Genomic DNA, 20,755 nt, shown 5'->3' with positions numbered 1-20,755 from the left:
GTTAACAAACAATAATTTAGGGTAGTTAGGAACAGTTAACTCTATAATCAAACAATTATGGGAAGCCGCATCTAACCTCTTCAATGGCCCTTTTAACTTTAAGGAAAATGGGAAATAGCCATCACAACACAACTTTAACAACACACTACCATTACATCAAAAGTTTTACAACGCAAAATCCATTACAACGCATGCTATTACACCGCATGCCATTACATCCCAGATGCTATTACAACGCATGCCATTGCAACGTAAGTATGAGTAAGTATTTTAATTAATTAACATTAATTTAATTTAATTTTAATTAATTAAATTAATTATTTGTATAATTTATATCTTTAAAAAAAAGAATTGTAATGTCAATTAATTTAATTTAGTAATTTTAACCCTTACACTATCCAACACTTACCCTACTATTACACCCCCTGAAGTTAGAATAGTTATTTTAACCCCTACATTATCCAACACTTACCCTACTATTACACCCCCATGGAGTTAGAATAGTAATTTTAACCCCTACACTATCCAACACTTACCCTACTATTACACTGCCCTGGAGTTAGAATATTAATTTTATTCCCTACACTATCCAACACTTACCCTACTATTACACCCCCTGGAGTTAGAATAGTAATTCAAACCCGTACACTATCCAACACTTACCCTAATATTACACCCCTAGGAGTTAGAATAGAAAATACAATTATATTAAATAAAATTAATAATTAATTTAAATTAATTAAAAAAATATATATATATTAAAAATAATTAATATTAATACAATTAAATACTTACCTATAGTTATGTTGTAATGGCATGCATTGTAATAGCATCTGGGATGTAACGGCATGCGTTGTAAAAGCAAGCGTTGTAATGGATGTTGTGTTGTAAAAGTTGCATTGTGATGGTATGCGTTTTGAATGTATGCGTTGTAACGTCATACATTCAAGCAAAATAGGGACACTAACCCCCCCCCCCCCTTAGCTCTACCTGCCGGGGCAGGGAATGCAGGTAGACAGTAGGATGTATATCCATCTAACCAAAAATTATTATCCCCTCTGTCCCAAGTTTCCTGGAGAGCAATTATATCATAAAGTTTTATAAAATTCAGCCAATTTGGGTCTGCTCTTTTGGATCTTAAACCCACAGTATTACAGCTAATGATTTTACAATGAGGGAGATTTTCTTCTACTTTGGCCAGACCAATATAACTGGCAACAGGTAAACCTTCATCTGGCACCTCCAGTCAATCATTAACATCTAGTTCAGACAATGGGAGAAATCTATTAGTTAGTGCTACAGGGCCTCCCTCAAGCCCTAAGGGAAGGGATGGCAGTTGGGGAGCTGTCACAGCGCTGCCACTGGACCTTTCTAGACAAAGCTTAGTGCCTATATTACAGGGTTGATGATTGAAAGTCTGGTATGACCTCTTCACAGGAACCTCAGTATAAATTTTATCAAAAGCCGGTGGTCTCCCAACAGGAGAATAAAAGAAGCCAAAAGGCAGGGCCCTGATGCTCCTCGTCTCTAAGTCGAAGGCATCCCAGAACAGCCCATTGGCTATATCACATTTGTTAAAGTTGACAATAATACAGTCACCATTAACCTGTTTGGGTCTGTCTCCCACCCACCCTACCCGCGTGGCCATTATGATGTGGGATGAGATCTCTTGTTTCCCAGAGCAGTATTGGTCACACCAGTTTTTAGTTTTCCGCATCAAGGCCAGTGTGCATTCGGTATCATGAGGTCCAAGTGGGGGCGCCCCTACTAAGACTGCCACCAAAGGGGTGGCTTCCGGGGGAAGTTAATTCTACAATATTTAGAGCTAATATTTCTCTCTGGTGGAGCAAATAACCCTGAACTCGCCACTGTAGTGCTATTTGCTGGCAGCTCCAAATGAGAGAGGGCTGCATGTATGACCGGCCCCCCACCTGCATGATCTTCTTGGGCTGCCTCAAATGAAACTGGGGAACTGTTTATTAAACTGGCCTGTGGCCCGGATACCGGCTCCCTACCTGAAAGGTTCTCTCCAATGTTAGGCATAGACTCCACTTGGGCCTTGGGGAACAAACTTGTACTTCAACAATCAGACATCGCATGCCCAGCCACCGCCAAAGACCCAAACCCAGCACCAAGAAATGAGCAAGCAAGGCCCCAACGAGGCAGCCTAGGCTCCACAGAAGACAAAGGGACAGATGGCAGCAGACCACCAACCACCATGTGACCAACAATACCTGAAGGCACACAACCCCAAAGACAAATTGAGGGCCAGGCAAAAAGAGGAGAAAAAGAAAACAAGCCCAGGTAAGGTGGCAACAGCACAACCCAAAACGCCAAAGCAGAGAATAGCTGAAGAAAATAGGGATCCCGGAGGTCTCAGAACAGTGCTGCACCCACATAGGCAACCAAAGTTGGCCAGCCAGAGTTGCCCTTGCAGGCTACAACAAAAGAAAGCGACAGGCCAGGACAGCAGAGGGAGATTTCACAGACACTCCAACAAGAACTGGAGGCATAATAGCCAGGAATACATCACATTGAGACAATACATGTACATCCAAAACACATGCCCCACTGGTACAGCCAGGAAGACATCAACACCCCACACCACTCAGACTGGGCACAAAACCAGAGGTTCGGCCAAAAAACGACAGGCCACCACCCACATTCGAATCACCAGATCTGTAGGCAAAATCCCCAGGAAAGAAGAGAAGCAGACAACAGGCAGATCCATGAAGAGCCAGGCCCTAGAGCGGCAGCAATGGCACCCCTTCAACTAGTGCTCATGGGAAGTCGACGACACAGACCTCTACCACATTAAATGGGGAGAATCCGCACAATGGAAAATCCTCCAAGCGATGTGCAACAGCCCAAAAAGACACCAATGCTCCAAACAGGAACCCTGGCAGGAGCGCAGCAGCCCACAGAGACACCCTCCACTACAGCCCCTCGGCAAGCATAGAACAGCAGAAGCGCACAAACACAGGAGAAGAGCCGACACAAGTCACCACCTGGGATCCACAACAGGTGCCCCACATCCCGGGGACTCTGAAAGCCAGCCACCAATATCTTGCAGCACCGTGAGCAGGAAAACAAAGTCACCACCGCACGGGACCACTGTAACCAGGTGACCATCATGAAAGGGCATAAATATTGTAAAGATTGCAAATCAAATAGCATCCCAAGATGCTTGTCACAATGCTTTACATTGCTTTGGTGTCCCAATTGTAAAGCTTTTGACAAAGTCAAAATAGACAGCAGGGAGCGGTGGCAAAATGGGACCAATTAGCTTTGTTGTTGCTTATTTAATTCAACTGCATTGGACAATAATCACTTGCCTATTTTTGGAAGTGCATATGCATCAATGGTCAATTTGTACTGGTATTATGCAAGGAAACTTTTCAATCACAAAAGATAATATAAAGTGATTTTTGCCTATGGGTCCCAGTTTTTCTAAAGGAATCCCACATAGGGAACACCTCCCAAAATCAACTTGCAAGCAATTTGCTAAATAATCTATACTGTATAAGTGTTATGTGCACTTGTAAAGCATACTATCACCCGTGAGGGTATCCTGACACTGAGCAGGTGTGTGTGTGTGCCAATGGTAGGTTGGGTAATTTAAATGATAAGTCTCCTGCCAGGTCTTGAGCTTCTTGCAAAATTCAAGAAGGGTCTCTGAGGTGGAGTGTGAGGTTTTTCCATAATTTAAGATCGCTGTAAGTGAATGCCTGTCCTCCCATCTAGTTCTTTGTAAATATGGGATGTGTGTGAGTAAGAGTACTGCAGTGGGGAAGTGTCTGGGTAGTTGGTGGAAGGAGATGCAACTGTATAGGTAGGTAGGGCCTCCATTTTTCAGTGCCTTGAATGTGTGTGTGAGAAATTGGATTTTTTTTGTGGTTGTGTATCGGGAGCCTATGTAGCTCCCTCGGGTGTGGTGTGATGTGAGTTCTGTACGGAAAGTTGACGATTAGATAAGTGCAAGGGATGGTGCATTTAACACAGGCAGCATCAGTAAGGATTTGTTAGTCTGGTTTATTCTTTTTGATCTTTACAAGGCTCTGGTGAATGCAAGAGTTTTTTATGGGACAAAGCACAATATTTTTTGGACCAAGTGAGAGACAACAATCACAAGAGGTCGAATGCCTAAATCTAAATCTAAGAATTTTAATTCTAGGATGAGAGAAATCAGCAGAAAGTACTTTTTATGAAGATTTGAGATTATAAAGGGGTAAGTATTTCTGGGGGTGCACAGTTGTTTTTCTTGTCAAACCACCTGGAGTGGACCATAATTTCTACTGGATCGTACAAGCACCTCAGCAAATCAAATCCCCTTCTGGGATGTTTATGCCACCTTTTTATTTATGTGACAACCTGTGGGTGCCATTTATTCCCAGACATGGGACCCGTGCTCACTGCACCACAGGATTCAACTTCCTCCTGACTGAGGAAATCTGAAAGAGCTGAAATTGACAGAGGATTGCTTAGTTCCCTTTCAGAGGGAACATTGCATATGAGCGCTAGTTGGACTGATTCTATTGAGGCAGGTCTAAGCCTGATTTTCAAAGTCCAATGATGTTTGTGGACAACACCTTGCTTCTTTCAAAGTCACCTATGGGCATCCAAATGGTTCTCAACAGTTTTGCAACATTCTGTACCAACAGAGGCCTGGAGATTAACACGCTAAAACCAAATTCATGGTTTTTAACCCAGCCAAATCCTCCTGTCCTAATCCCTCTCTAAATGATACCTTACGAGAGAGGGTGACAGTCTTTGATTATCTTGGTATCACACTGTCTGAAAAGTTTGACGGGGGCCCTCAAATTGCTAATGCTAGCCTCAAACTTGCCCAGACGGTAGGGGGAGTATTTAAAACCTACAGGAGCTCCTCTTGTAAACCGGCCGCCACAGTGGCTGACATTTACAAAGTGCAAATCAGGAGCACTGTAATGGACGGGGCTGAGCTTTGGGGGCATTGTCCCCCAGGTGGCCTGACCAAAACTGAGCATATCTTTAACAGACACCTGCTGGGTCTTCCACCTAGCACTCCACTCATCCCTTTACGCATTGATCTTGGCATTAACCCCATAGCAGAGGAGTTACGCCTTCGCCCATTAACATTTTGGGTCAGATGGTCAGTGGGTGACCCCGGAACTTGCAGGATACCGGTTAGAACTAAAGGAGATTCTGGCCTATCCGGGCTCAGGTAACGTGCCCTGGTTCTCATACATCAGGGATACATGGTTCAAGTTAGGATTGCCAAATCTATGGAGTAACCTGGAAGTAGCGTCCCAGGCCATATCAAGTCTTTCACTAGTCAGCGCTTCTAGATCGCTTAAACTAGCTGACATACAGGGGAATACTTTATTAGGACATTTAAAAGTCAACTTTTTAAACATCAAAGATGATTACCACATGAGCACTTTCTGGATGCAATTCAACCTTTTTGGCAAGGAAACATTGTACCTGGGATTTCTGCTCATATACAGAACTGTGCATAGAGACTTGGAACCTCAGTGAAATAGGGTGTGATAAAACTCACCTCAGCATCCAAAATCCCCCACCATTCTAGCTATCAGTGTCTCATTGGTATTTACAAAACCTCAATGATTTAGACAACCCAGAACATGGACTTAGAACACCTCAGGTAATGTTGAACACATGAACACTCTTTCGTTATACTAACATATCAATCCAGAACGAGGAGTCAATGAGGACACGTGCAAGTTTGAAATGTTTATTTCTAATGCAGTGTTCTCAAACGCAGTATCTTAGCTAGTACAAGCAAACATATTATAAGGAAAAAGGTTAACAGCATGGTTACTATTCCATAAAATACAAAGGGTGAAAGCATGTTAAAATGCTAAAGGAAACAGGTCTAAATAGAACCTAGGTTTACCCTCCCTAGCTAGTATATTATATTATACCTACAGAAGGTCTCTTTGGATTTAGAAGGGCGGGCCTATACCTTTGGGTTCAGTGGAAATGGATTACATCATCTCCTGCATCAACACTCTACATACGGATATTCATCAAGTGTGTGTCTCCTGCCTTGCGCAGTGCATTATTAATTGCGCCTAAACCCTAAGTTGGCCACAGCTGCATCCATATTATGTCTACTCTGTGCGCTAATCAATCCAAACAATAAGCGCTGTGTTGAAATAACCTTGAAAGCCTCGGCACTCACTGTACAGACATAGCTTACCAAGCAAGACTGATATTATAAGCAAACATGTTATTCTCGTGTAAAGCAAAATACCTAACTAGGCGAAAATCATTAATAACAAAATGTGTCGTGTGCAGAGGCAGCAGGAAAGGAAAAATGGCGTTTAACTTGTATTTTGTATTTGTATTTGTATGGGTATTTGTAGAGCGCAACTATCGCTCCGGAAGGAGCATCCTGGCACTGGCTAGATAGTATGCATACCATTACAATTACAGAGGCAGGGTTAGATGGCGGCCATTACATATTCGTCTGGGAGACTGAAGATCCATGTTTTTAGTTGCTTCCTGAAATGGGTTTCTTTAGTCTGCGACCTGAGGTTGTGGGGCATGGAGTTCCATGCTCTGGAGGACAGGTGGGTCAGGGTTTTTCCACCTTTGGTTTTTAGGTTGAATTTGGGAAGTTTTAGCAAGTTGTTGTTGGAGGATCGTAGGGTCCTCTGGGGGTTGTAGTGGGGGTAGCGTTTAATTAAATATTTGGGGCCTGTGCAGTTGAATGCCCGGAATGCAACTTCTAACCAGCACATGCTAACTTAACACAGTGCAAAGGTGAAACCAATACACAAGACAACATTATTTTTAGTTTAGAATATGGATTCTCCCTCTCTGTGCCTTTACTAACAAATGGTCAAAAGCCTCCCCCCTGGGGTGCCCTGCATGTAACTGCCCAGACGAGGCTGACATCTATGTTCTCTTTTTTTTCCCCGGGTAAAAATCGGCTAGAAGACATTGGTTAATTCCACTCTGCAGGAACCTAGGGTGTAGGCAGTATGTGGAGGCATACCGATTACTGAGAACAGACTTCCATCCACACATAGTTTTTGCAGTTTCCTGCTTCCTGAACTCTTTGTGGCATAATCGGAAGTCATTGCTATAACCAGTTTTGCAAGCTTAAAATTTTCCCTAGTCCCCTTCCTGTTATCTTTTATCTATTATAGATTTATTTAACCATCTAATTCATGTTTTATCATCTTTTAACCTATTTAATATTGGAAATATAAAGATACTCTGGGGTAAATGCTGGCCGCTGTCTAGCAGTGTTATAGTAACATTGATTTTTCTTCGCTATGATGCATTTAATGGAAATTTTAACTGAGCTTGTTCTCATTTTATTTTTATGTACTCTACTTTATTTTATGTATCACTGTTTCCTGTTCACTTTTTATGGTCTTATCAACCGAAATAAAGTTTGTCAAAATGGAAAGTGTTTATCACCATCTAGAGTGGTGCAGTGGACAACATAAAAATACTGAATTTAATGCAGTCTAAGCAATTGTGTCTGAAATATTTGTAAACATTCCACCATCAGCTTTGTTGTCTTTATGCTAAATATTGGAACAGTTCTTGCATGATTCATGTGGTGAAAAAAATTAGCATTATTGGCATATTTACAGAAGTTAACCCCAAAAGATCAGAAGGAACAATGGAAGCCAATGCATGTTAAACAACTTTAAATAAAGTATTGCACTATCTGGTACTTCAGCTTAACATGGGCTTCCTTCAATGATCCAAAGGAAGGGCCTACGAACTTGAACATTAAGGGCCCCATTTACAAAAACTGTCACATTGCTGAGGTAAAACAGCGATATGACAGTTGTCACTGTGCCCCCCTTGCAACGCGATGGATTTAATGTATGGTGCTCCATGTCGCAAGGAATGACTTATACGTCAGGAATCGTGACTTATCTGTTGGCGCGAAAGTCACGCATTGATGGGGTTGTGTGGCAAGCATGACGCAACTCCAGCAATGAATGTGGCATTCCTATACCCATAGTATTGCTTCACCCTGCTATGAGGCAGGCGTAAGGTTTTGACGCTGTGGCGTCCTGGAAGTGGAGCCGTAAATTATGATAGATTTCACTGCTCCACTCCTATGAGGCTTTGTTGCGTGGGAACACCCACCCTACATACATTATACCTGACGCAGGTATAATGTGGCACAGGGCTTTACAAGGTGAATGTGGTGCAATGTGGTGCATTGTTTACGCCGCCGCTGCATCGCAGAAAGTGACGCAGCAGCGGCGCAAGTGTCACAAGGTCTTCATAAATAAAGCCCTCAGCAATTATTTGGCTAAAGTAATGTAGTCGTAATGCCAGTGTGAGACAGAAATGTAATCAGAACAGAGAAACTGTTGTGCCATAGAGACACCTCCTATAACACAATTGTTGTCATTTTAAACTGTGGTCCATGATAATCTGTTTAACTGAGTACCTCAGTATCATTCTCAAAGATTCTGGGCCTTATTTATAAAGACCTTGCAACACTTTTGTACCACAGTGGCTTCACATTTCGTGACTGAGTGGCAGCGTAAACAATGCTCCTCATTGTGACCTATTTACAAGTGACACATGTAAGCAGATGGGTCAATCTGTAAAGCCCTGCTCTACATTATGCCTGCGTCAGGTATAATGTATGCAGGATGAGATTTCACAGTGACACTTCTAGGATGCCACTGAGTCACAACCTTAGGCAGGCGTAAGCATGATACAGTGCCATAGGCACAAGCCTACCCCATGCATTGCTGGAGTTGAGTCATGCTTGCAACACAACTCCAGCAATGTGTGACTTTAGCGCCAACAGAAACATCAGGATTTCTGATGTATCTGTCATTCCTCGCGACATCAAATACGGCACAACCATCATATCATAAGAATCGTGCAGTGAAAACTGTTGCATCACTGTTTTATCGCAACAATGCAACCGTTTTCATAAATGAGGCCCTCTGTCACTATCCTTCTACAATCTACACGAAGACTTGTGCCAACGTCCATTCAGGAGATAACGGTGCTCAATTTCACCCATCAAGTCTTAAGGAGGAAAAAGACTTAAATAATTGGTCCAACATTATTTAAATGCATAATACATGAATTGCATAAAAAATTATAATGAATTATAGTAAAATTCAAAATATCTTCCTAATTCTGTTCCCGGTATTTTCATTGACAAGCTCAGCCCATAGATTTTGAAGTGGAACAATACGAGGGGGAAAATGTCAAGTACTGACTTGCATTGTGAGAAGCAGTGAAGAGCTCATACAAATCCACACAGCTTGCAATCTAATTTAATCTTTGTCTTTATTTTTACCTCCGGTAGAGACCGCTCTCAACCCCACATTTTACTTCAGCAAAGCAGTGTCCAATGTTATCTGTTCAGTGGCATTTGGAAACCGGTTTGATTATGAAGACAAGAGATTTCTATATCTGCTCCAGATATTCAATGAAAATATAAGAATTCTGAGTTCTACCTGGTCACAGGTAAATTTATTGAAAATATGGTGACTGATTGCAATTGCAGGTATTAAAATCTGACGCCCGAATTTGTTGTGTTCCTGAGAGTAGGGGTTGTCCATATACTAAAGTTATACTTTTGTTTAATTAAATGTAATCAACATTTATGTTTATGCGTAAATTGATGTTGTATTCATTCATTATTTTGTTTCGTTTTCCTTCATTTTTTTGTTTCTTTTTTTGGAATTGAACACATATTTGTTTTAATGTTCGCAAATATTATCCAATCAAATTAGATGCATTTCGCAAATGTACTGCTTTTTGTGTGTTATTGTTTCCAGACTATTCAGTGATGTCCCTTAACATATTATTACAATAATCCAATAGAAATTTAATTGCATAATATGTAGAATGTTTATTATTTCATGATCTCTTATTGGTGAACCAATAGTGCTTTATGTTTTTGCTATTGATTGTTTTATATTCTAGTTTTGCGTTTTTTTTTAAAACTGTTTTCATTTCTTGGTTGAACTTTGGGGATGTCTCACAATAGCTCTCCTGAAGTGCGCGTCCTAGGAGATTATTATGGGTTTGATTGAACATGAGTTAAGGGGGTGGTTTGGATTTTGTAGAATTAGATGAAGTGCAGTGCTTCCACCATTGCAGAATATGTCATGTGCATGCCATTGTACTGTAATTATTTGACTCTTACCAGATAGTTATCTTGGACATGTTCCAGGTTCCTAAATTTGTTTTGCAATGTAGAAAGCCTTGGCATCTTCACATGGCATGCATCTCAAAAGCGCTGCCTTTTTTCATACATTGCCTAACCTCAAACATGGCTCTTCACTATGGACATCTAACCTAAAGAAGTCATCTCATGACTGCTCATATTAGAAGTTAACTATTCACCGAAGCATACTAAAATATGACAACAGATCTTTGTGTTGAGATGCTCTCAATTCTACTAATAGTGTTTTTTTTGCATAACTCTTTATTACTTTTTTGTGACATGAACACATAGATATCAAACAGCAACTAAAAGGTGTACTGCTATCATATCAGTCTGGGAAGGTACAGCCAAATAAAAGTATTGCATCGATTTAGACGTTGCAAGACCTGTAATCAAACACCCCAGCAACCTCAGGTACATAATGTCCCAGTGCACATCATTACTGGTACATATCAGACCCATGACAGATTCCAACCCAAACCACATGTAAGATGTCCTCAGTCCCCTCCATGTAGTGTCAGGGAAACTAATATCCTTAAAGGACTGAGTATTCCCGACCCCCCCCCACTGCCGTCATCTGCGTAGACACCTGCCACAGGTTTGAGTTTGACTGAGAACGGATGTATGACGTTACAATGCAGGCTACTACAACGCCTGCCTTTACAACGCGGTTTTTACATCGCAATCCATTACAACGCATAGCGCTTTGGGGTGCTGGATAGTGAAAAGTGTAATTTACTATTCCAACACCAGTCCCCGTGGACACTAGGGAAGGTGTTGGATAGTAAATTAAACGTATTCCCTATCCTAGAGCGCCCCCCAGCGCAATGCGTTGTAATGGTTTGCGTTGTAATGACCGCGTTGTAATGGTAGTGCATTGTAAAAGTTTCGTTGTAAAGGTTGTTCACCATTGAGAACATGTGAGCTGTGTCCGAGGTTATAGGTATTCAGCAGTCTTATTGCGTCATGCTTCATGTCTCATGGTGGTCTATCATCCATTTTGGCCTGAGGCTGTAAAGCCATCAGGAGTGTGACCCATTCTGTGATTATCTGTCCCTTGCCCAAATGAAGATGGATGCAGGCCATGACATTCATGCTTCAGCTTCTCTGCCATTTGGCGATTGGTGGGTACATGGTGGTCTTCCAGTCCAGTGCGGTGTTTCACTTTCCCAAGAGTAGGGCAAAGTCCAGATATTAAGATCTGTGTTTAGCTCGTTTGGGCTGCATGACTCTGCCCAGTAGGCACAGTGCCATCATCAAGGGTAATGGTCTTCCCATCAATTCCGTCAGAAAGTCTGTCAAGGATTTCCAGTAAGTTTGCATGCGGGGACAGTTCCAGACCTTATGAAAAAAGTGTGTGCCTCTCACATGGCATCTAGGGTAATCCAAAGGGAGTCCTGCATTCATTTTGGCAAGTTTACCAAAATGTTCAGTGTAGATAGTTAAGTTGGGTGTATTTAAACAGAGGTTCATGCTTAATCTCTTCTTGTATTCCAATATTTATCCCATTCTTTGGTAGTGATGTCTCCGTCCATCCTGTGTTCCCACTTGGCTTTTAGAGCAATGGTGGGCACTTGGAATACTGGGGCTCGCTCCCTGCGCATAGAGGTTACTGCCTTCCTATTTACAGAGTGTAATAATAACGTGGAGAGGGCATTCACTCTATCTGATTCTTGTGTTCCCACCCCATGCCAACAATTGCTGATCACAGCACTCCATATATGACGAACTGCCCTCCTTGTATCCCATAAGCGTCCTGCAGAGCCTCTTAGGCCAGGATTTCCCCTTCGCTGTATACATCTGCCATGGTAGTGATCCCTGCCTGGGCCCAGGCCTTTGGTGTGTGTATCTGCCATGTGAGCCATACCAGGCACCACTCATGTTGGAAGGTATAGGGAATATGGGAATATTTTACCCACTTTCTTACAGCATGTGTCACAGCATACTTGTATAGTATGCAGTGTCCACGGTTGGGGCACTCTGCTTGGTTCCATGGTACAAGACTTGCAAAAAGTCGGGGGAACATGGCGGCGGCAGGCTATTGCTCGTCGCCGAGCTCTGTAGCCCAGCAGTACTACAGACGAGGAAGGCGGAATAATGGACCAGCAGGACGCGGTTTTAGATCTCCTGATGCGATGAGATACTTAGGGTTCGTTATTTTCCTCTTCTGGGTTGTTTTCAGACACATATTGTTGTATTAACAGGAGAGCCGACTATAGCGCTCGGACGCGCTAGGACCCTGAAGACATATGGCAGGCAGCACTGCGGGGAGAGACGAGCCCAGCAGTAGACGATCCTTCCCAGCGCCGCCGTCGGGAGTAAACTCAGCAAAATCGGCGTGGTCAGTCAGAGAGCAGCGTGTGCGGTTGTGGGGCCACGTGCAATCTGCATGGCTCACCATCCAGTTTCGTGGACCAGTCTACCGGTACCGGGTTAAGATAATTGAGCAGACAGCAAGCAGAGTCAGCTCCTTAAACACCGGTAAGGCGGTTCTGAAAAGGGGGGGCTGTATGGATTTGCAACCGGGGTTATCTGTTCAATCAGCTCAGTCTTTGCCTGGAACTAGGAGTGGGACACTATTGTCTTCAGAAGGGGTAGCGCAGCCTAGTTCAAAGGCCGTCCTTACATTGTCAGCTGAGAATAGTTTGTGTGAAATCTCAGGGAAACAATCTATAAGTAATAGAAACAGATATCAATTAAGGTCCAAGCAAGGCCTGAAGTTAAAGGGGGTCCTGAACTCTGCTGATAACTTTGAGAGAAGCGGTCCATATCTGGTAACCCCGGTAACCCCGTTTAAAAGGAAGAGACAGTTAGGAGTAAAGAAAGCGGGGGCACCAAGGGCAACCTGCCAGCAGCAGTCTCTGAGAAACACCCCGTCACTTGAAGCCTATTTTAAAATCATGGAGCGCATGGCGGGTTCAAAAGAGAAAGTTTGTTCAAAAGAGAAAGCGAGTGAGTCGGCTCAGCCTCTGTCCCAGTCTGCTCCTGTGCCTGTGCTTGAACCAGTAGTTATTACACTGGAAAATCAGTACGCACCTCTTGATAGTATTCAAGATAGCGCCAAAGAGGAAGTGGAGTCTGGGACCTTAATAACAACTGTCAGAGAGGAGTCTGTTGGGTCTGAAGTAAACACAATACAGGGTCTTCCGACGCTTTCTCAATTACCTGGGCCGCCTAGCCCCCTATCGCCCCTACGGATACAGGCTTCAGCTGGCCCTACTCAAGGCTCCATAACCTCTCAACCACAATCACAACAGGGTCCAACAAAATTTCAGTCCGAAGGAGAAATGATCGGCTCCCTATTTAAGTGCCTTAGGGAAGATCTCCTGAGGAAATTTGAGGTGTCGCAAAGTAATCAGAAGTGCCTTCATGATAGATTCGACCATCTTGAGGCAAAATTAGAGGACATCTCTGCTCGTACAAATGTGTTGGAATCTAAGGTCTCCCTTTTATCTGATTCTACGCTTGGATACGCCAAAGATATAAGTTCTTTAAAGGTACAAAATCGATCCTTAATGATGGACATTGAGAAACTTGAAATGCACACACGTAGGAACAACCTCCGAATTTTGAAGATTCCAGAAGGGGAGGAAGTTGGGGATATTAAAGGCTTTGTGTGCAAGCTCTTACGAGAAGGTGTCTTGAAGGATCGGCCAGATATTGACTTGGAATCTGAAATCCAGAGGGTGCACAGGGACCCTTTCAGGTTACATCCAGATCGGAAGGCCCCAAGGAAAATACTGGTCAACTTCCAGACTTACAGGATTAAGGAAATAATTTAAAATAGGTGCCTCTCCAGATCTTCCTTACATCACCGAGCTAATCCATACTTGATACGTTCCGATATCGGAGGTCGCACTGCCCAGAGGCAGTGGGAATTAGGCTCCAGAATGCCGGAACTCAGGTCATTGGGGGCACATGTTCAGATGAAGTTCCCTGCACAGCTAAAGGTTATGTGGAACAATAAAATGTACAATTGTAACGACCCAGAGGAGGTAGATGATCTTTTATCTAAAATGAGAAAATAGCTGAGTGTATGGGTACTGAATTGGGAATTAGTGCTAGACACTAGTTGAGTCAAAGAGCATACGAATCAGGAACCACAGAGGGATAAATGCAGCAGAAGGAAGCTAAGGAAAGGGTAGGGAAAAATAATAATGACGATTACAAAGTATCTCCCTGAAGCTAGTAACTCAAAGAAAGAGAGAAAAGGAAAAAAAAACAATAAGATATCAATAAAATAATAAAAAATGCACGGGTATAAGATATAGAAAAAAAAAAAGAAAATGAGAAGGGAAGGATAAGGGTAAGGAGAAAAGGGGAAAAAATAAATATAAATATATATATATATATATATATATATATATATATACATATATATATATATATATATATATATATGAACAAAGTTTCTCCCAATCCGAAGAACGGCACAGGCTACTTCTGGATGCTTCAAAGTGTTTTTATTAGAGGCACGAAATCAGCAGCTCCCTATCGACGCGTTTCGCCACTAAGGCTTGGTCACGGTGAATGTGATCAATGCAAAGTGCTATTTACATATTCAAACAAGGTGCATGGAAAAAGGACTACAGTTGATCCACCCCGACCTGTTTTGATCGCCATTTTGGAGTGGTGTAAGTTAATAAACATACATTGTCACAGTTTTACTTTTTCAAACATTCTCCATCAAAGTAAATCTTGCCCCAGTGGGCTGAAATTTATTAAATTGTCGGTGAATTCATACGGGTGAGCTTACCCATGCTTGCGTGCTCCCCGACCCACTTTGGCCGCCATCTTGAAATAGTATTAGCGTGCCAAATTCGTTATTAGTTTTTTGTACATGATTAAATGATATCAAACAAAATAAAGTTCAGTCTAGCCCCAGTGGGCTATATAATGTCCATGAGTTCACTTTCTAGTGATTATATGGGTATCGCCCCAGTGGGCTGAACAGTTGTGACAGTGTTGATTCAACAATTGTATCTATTTGGCTTTTCTTGTTGTTTGCAGTCTTGTTGTCCTATGTAAAAAGAAAATATGTGTTTTAAAACCAATTATAACAAATTATTTACATGGTAAAACAAAAGATTGAAATATCAGACCGATTATATTTGCATGTGTCAGAGATGGACTGCCAGTTCTTCACTGCAATTCATCCCTACAGGGTGTAGTGTCTCGAAATCTATAATGAACTTAGATTCCAAGATTCTCAGTTGGTGCAGTCTATCACCCCCTCTCACATTCTCCTTGACTGCATCAAGTACCACATATTTCAATAAGTTGTCATTTTGATTGTGGTGTGTCTTAAAATGCTGAGCAACCGGGTATTGTTCGTTGTTATTCCTAATTGCTCGCTTGTGCTCCAGTATCCTAATCTTGGCCCTGTGCTTGGTGCTTCCAATGTAAAGTTTCCCACAGGGACAGATAAGACAGTACACACAATATTCGGTATTGCAGTCAAAGGGACCCTTGATGTTAAAAAATCTGGAACTATTAGGTACTTTAACTTTGTTACAATTAGAGCTTCCCTTGCATGCTTTGCATTTCATGCAGCATTCAAAACCAGTGAGACTCTTGTGTTGTACTGTTTTTTTGGATGTGACCATGTTTTTGCTCAAATCATCCTTCAAGGATTTCCCCTTACGATAAGTAATCTGTGGATGTTCTTTCACATGTTTACTTTAAAAAAGTATCAGTTGTCAAGATTGGCCAATTTTTTGTCAGTATTTTTCTCACTTTGTAAGCTTGGCCTGAGTATGTGGTAATGAACCTTACTGCTTCTTCTTCCTCACTCGTTGGTTTTTGTTTGGGGACTAGTAGATCAGTTCTTGCTACCTTATCAACATTCTCAACAGCTTGTCGGATAGTTTTTTCTGAATATCCTCTTTCTTTGAAACGGTCTATCATTACGTGTTTTTCCATTTCAAAGTCAATGCTGCTGCTGTTGTTTCTTTTGGCTCTCAGTAATTCCCCGAATGGGATGCTTTGAATAAGATTGTACGGATGAGCACTGGTGGCAAATAATAGGCTATTTCCAGCAGTCTCTTTTCTGTGGAGGCTAGTGACTAGTTTATTATTTCAAACCTCCACTTGCGTGTCAAGAAAGGTGACCTTCTCTTTACTGATCTGTGATGTTAATTTAATGTTCATTTCATTGTTGTTAAGGTTAGCAATGTATTTCCTGGCATTTGTTTCATCTCCCTTCCAAATACAGAAAATATCGTCTATGAACCGGGTCCATAGTATCACCCTTTCACCCTGGTCACATTGGCTACTGGACACCTGCTCCTCCCACCAGCCCATTAATACATTCGCGTAGCTGGGGGCGAAGCAGGTGCCCATCGCCGTCCCTTGTGTCTGCCTGTACAGCTGGTCATCAAAGTAGAAAAAATTATTAGTTAGGCAATAGTGTGTCATGTCAACCAACATCTCGGTATGTGTCAAAGTGTTGATTGATCTTGCCCTCAGGAAGTGCCTCATTGCAAAAATACCAGTTTCATGCTTAATGGAAGTGTACAAACTCGTAACATCCATGGTGATCAGAAGATAGTCTGGCTCCCAAGCTAGATCATGAATTAGGTTCAAGAAATGCATTGTGTCTCTAAGGTAAGCTGGTAGGGACATTACAAAAGGTCTCAGGTAATAGTCTATATACTTCGATGGTTCCCAATTGTGACCCCATAGAGGACACAATGGGTCTACCTGGTGGAACTAGTGGGTCTTTATGCAATTTTGGTAAAAGGTATAGGACCGGTGTTTTTGGATATTTACATCTCAATCCCAAATATTCACCCTTCTCCAAAGTACCACTTTCATGCCAATTCAAAAGCATCTCATTGTATGTCTCTTGTGAAGTTTTTAGCTCTTCAACAGTTGCTTTGCAATAACATTGTGTATCTCCTAGCTGTTTAAGACCTTCAAATAAATACTCAGTTTTTCCCCATACCACAACATTCCCCCCCTTATCAGATTGACGAATTACAATAGAATCATCATTTCTGAGGGAGTCAAGTGCCTCGCATTGTTCTTTAGATAAGTTATGTTTAGCTAGACCTTTAGTGCTGTATCGTATGTTTTTTAAATCTCTGGTGACACTTCGTTCAAAAACATCAATGGCATCACTTTGGATCACCGGTACAAATGTCGATTTTGGTTTAAAACCACTTTTACTTGGTACATCTAGTATCTGTTCTTCACTGTCAGCATCTGTATCATGATCGTCTGTTGTGTCTAGTCCTGCCACACTTTGTACAGTTTCCAAGGTGGGTATAGTCAAGTTAGCTACAGGGTCTGTTTCAGCATCTCCTGATAGATTAGGTGCGTGGAATTTGAACCATTTTTTTAGTTTTAATTTATGAATAAAGCAAAATGTGTCAATGCGAGTTTGTACGTAGTCTATTTTGCGTATAGGGCAGAATGACAAACCCAAAGCCAATAAGTCAATTTCAAAATTATTCAACTCACGTTTGGAGAGGTTGACTACAGTCATCTTGTCCCTTTTCTTGCTCTTGTCTGCATGGGTGCGGGTGCGCTGGAATCCTCCTTTTTTTGCTTCTCCTTGCTTTTTGGTTCCTCTGAATCCTCCGGCTTTGCCTCGAAAGTTTTGTCCTCGGCCCCTGTGAAAATCCTGATCATCTTGTCCACCTTGTTGGTTTTGTTTGGCTTTATTCAGCATTTGTAATTGTGTAAAAAAATTAATCCTGCCTCTGCCCATTCCTCGCATTGGTGTTCCTGATGTGCTCCCAGTTGTATCAGAGAGGTTACCATCTGAAGCGTCACTTTCTTCAGGAACAGTGCTGTCTCCTTCCACTGTGGTGTTAGCTTTAGTAGTTTCAGTTGGGTCGGCAATGGCTTTTTGAAATAAATAGTCGTACTTCTTATGAAATGTTAGGGTTCTACCAGTTTGGTAATCTTTGAAATCCCTTATAAATTTTCGTTGCTTTTTTGCCGTTATTTCATCCTCTAGTTTTTTGAGACGCCCTTCTAGTTTAGTCATGAAGTCTTGAATTTTCTCCTGAGTGGTAAGTTTAGCTAGTTCAGACAGTATTTCCTCAATTTGTTCCAACAGTTTAGCTCTGTCCTTTATAGCATATTTTATCAGGATTCGCATCATTGTTGCTGAGCAGTCCTTAGAGTTGCATGCCCATTCTTCCAGCATCTCCGGATCCGGGTTTTCAAATGTAGGAATGGTATATATCCTTAAACCTCTTGGTACTCGTTGTACGTCTAAATATTTTTGCAGCGACTCAGCTTCCCACCTCTTCGCCACTTCTTTGCGATGTAATTTATCAAGTTTATCAAACAATTGTTGAATTTTAACTTTGTTAGTTAATAAGGCATGTTCCCCTTGTTGTTGTCCTTCAGTATTAGTTCCAGTTATTGGGTCGGTAAAAAATAGCCGGTCCGATATTTCTTTCCGTTTTGCTTCAAAACAAGCTGCCATCTTTCGTGCCTGTCCTCAATAGTAGCGCTGCTCCCAGCGCGGATAGCATCCAGAGGTAGACTCAAGCGTTTAGGATCTCGCTTGCAGTCTACTCCGTTACCGTAAACGGAGCAAGTTCACAGCGTATCGGCGCCCCTTATCAAAGCACTTCCCGCTTTCCTTTCCGCGGAATTGCCGAACAGGGTTGCTGCTTCGATTTTTGACGCTGTCTCACTGGTGCGCTTGCAAATCAACGGTCCCAGTCTCAGAGTTTGCTTACGAACTTGCTCTCCGCCGCCTCACGCAAATTTCTTAATCGTTTTGCCGCTTTTGAGGTTCTTGACGCGGAGTCCGTTTGCAGGAAACAAGGAACATGTAATCACATAAACAAACAACCTTTCCCGGCTGTTCCTCGTCTCGTATCACGGCGAGCCTGTGTGGGTGCCAGACACCCTTAATTTTATGAACAAAGTTTCTCCCAATCCGAAGAACGGCACAGGCTACTTCTGGATGCTTCAAAGTGTTTTTATTAGAGGCACAAAATCAGCAGCTCCCTACTGACGCGTTTCGCCACTAAGGCTTGGTCACGGTGAATGTGATCAATGCAAAGTGCTATTTACATATTCAAACAAGGTGCATGGAAAAAGGACTACAGTTGATCCACCCCGACCTGTTTTGATCGCCATTTTGGAGTGGTGTAAGTTAATAAACATACATTGTCACAGTTTTACTTTTTCAAACATTCTCCATCAATAATCACTAGAAAGTGAAATCATGGACAATATATAGCCCACTGGGGCTAGACTGAACTTTATTTTGTTTGATATCATTTAATCATGTACAAAAAACTAATAACGAATTTGGCACGCTAATACTATTTCAAGATGGCGGCCAAAGTGGGTCGGGAGCACGCAAGCATGGGTAAGCTCACCCGTATGAATTCACGGACAATTTAATTAATTTTAGCCCACTGGGGCAAGATTTACTTTGATGGAGAATGTTTGAAAAAGTAAAACTGTGACAATGTATGTTTATTAACTTACACCACTCCAAAATGGCGATCAAAACAGGTCGGGGTGGATCAACTGTAGTCCTTTTTCCATGCACCTTGTTTGAATATGTAAATAGCACTTTGCATTGATCACATTCACCGTGACCAAGCTTTAGTGGCGAAACGCGTCGGTAGGGAGCTGCTGATTTCGTGCCTCTAATAAAAACACTTTGAAGCATCCAGAAGTAGCCTGTGCCGTTCTTCGGATTGGGAGAAACTTTGTTCATAAAATTAAGGGTGTCCGGCACCCACACAGGCTCGCCGTGATACGAGACGAGGAACAGCCGGGAAAGGTTGTTTGTTTATATATATATATATATATATATATATATATATATATATATATATATATATATATATATATATACACACATGGAAATCCTGCTTTAGTCATAAAAAGAGTGTGCAGTGCCGCAGGAGCTGGGGGTCCCACATAGGCGAGAACAGCGCCTGTCTCGATGGGAGGGTTCCCTGTGGGAGGGTTGTGGAAGGGTCCGGGGGAACAAAAAGTCCTCATATATGGTAAAACCAGCAATTCAGTCAGCACAATGGATGGTGGGAATGTTATTTTTTAAAGATTATCATGGCTGTTAGTAGGCTCAATGGCATTGGGAGTGTGAAGAAACAAGCAAGGGTGTGTGAATTTTTAAAGAATTCAGAGGCATCAGTCTGTTTACTACAAGAAACCCATTCAGAGGCAAAGCTGTGTAACCAAGTTTTTAGTAAACTAGGCTGGGTAGGAGAGGTACTTTGTTCAAGGCAGATGGGGGCATCAAGGGGGGTAGCTATCATCACAAGAGCTAATAAGGGAATAAAAGTCCGGAAATGGGACACGGACCAGTCCGGCAGATGGTTAGTGGCGGATATGTCAATAGATAATACCCCATATATCTGTGCGGTCTATTATGGCCCTAACGAGGATAACTCCAACTTACTTCTGAAGCTGGAGGAAAGTCTACTTCAGTATAATGCGCCAGTAATAATAGGAGGGGAGTTCAATTTGGTTTTTGATAACCTGCTCGATCGTACTTCTAGAGCGAAATATTCTAGCCCAAAAAACTCTCTCCTAGTTTTAAGAAATATCATGAAAGATTTTAATATT

General features: G+C 42.1%; 1 protein-coding gene across 1 annotated transcript in view; it reads left to right on the top strand.

The window, feature by feature from the left end:
- Positions 1–20,755, top strand: part of LOC147691992 (cytochrome P450 2G1-like) — a 708,782-nt gene that overhangs the window by 269,879 nt on the left and 418,148 nt on the right. Inside the window, exon 4 of the mRNA XM_086938281.1 lies at positions 9,314–9,474. Coding sequence (XP_086794407.1) covers positions 9,314–9,474 — 161 coding nt within the window. The remainder of the gene's footprint in view (positions 1–9,313; positions 9,475–20,755) is intronic.

Source organism: Lissotriton vulgaris, chromosome 9 (assembly GCF_964263255.1).
Source record: "Lissotriton vulgaris chromosome 9, aLisVul1.2, whole genome shotgun sequence".
Lineage (NCBI taxonomy): Eukaryota > Metazoa > Chordata > Amphibia > Caudata > Salamandridae > Lissotriton > Lissotriton vulgaris.
Note: the sequence above shows the minus strand (reverse complement) of the source record. Positions and strands in the feature narration are given on the sequence as shown.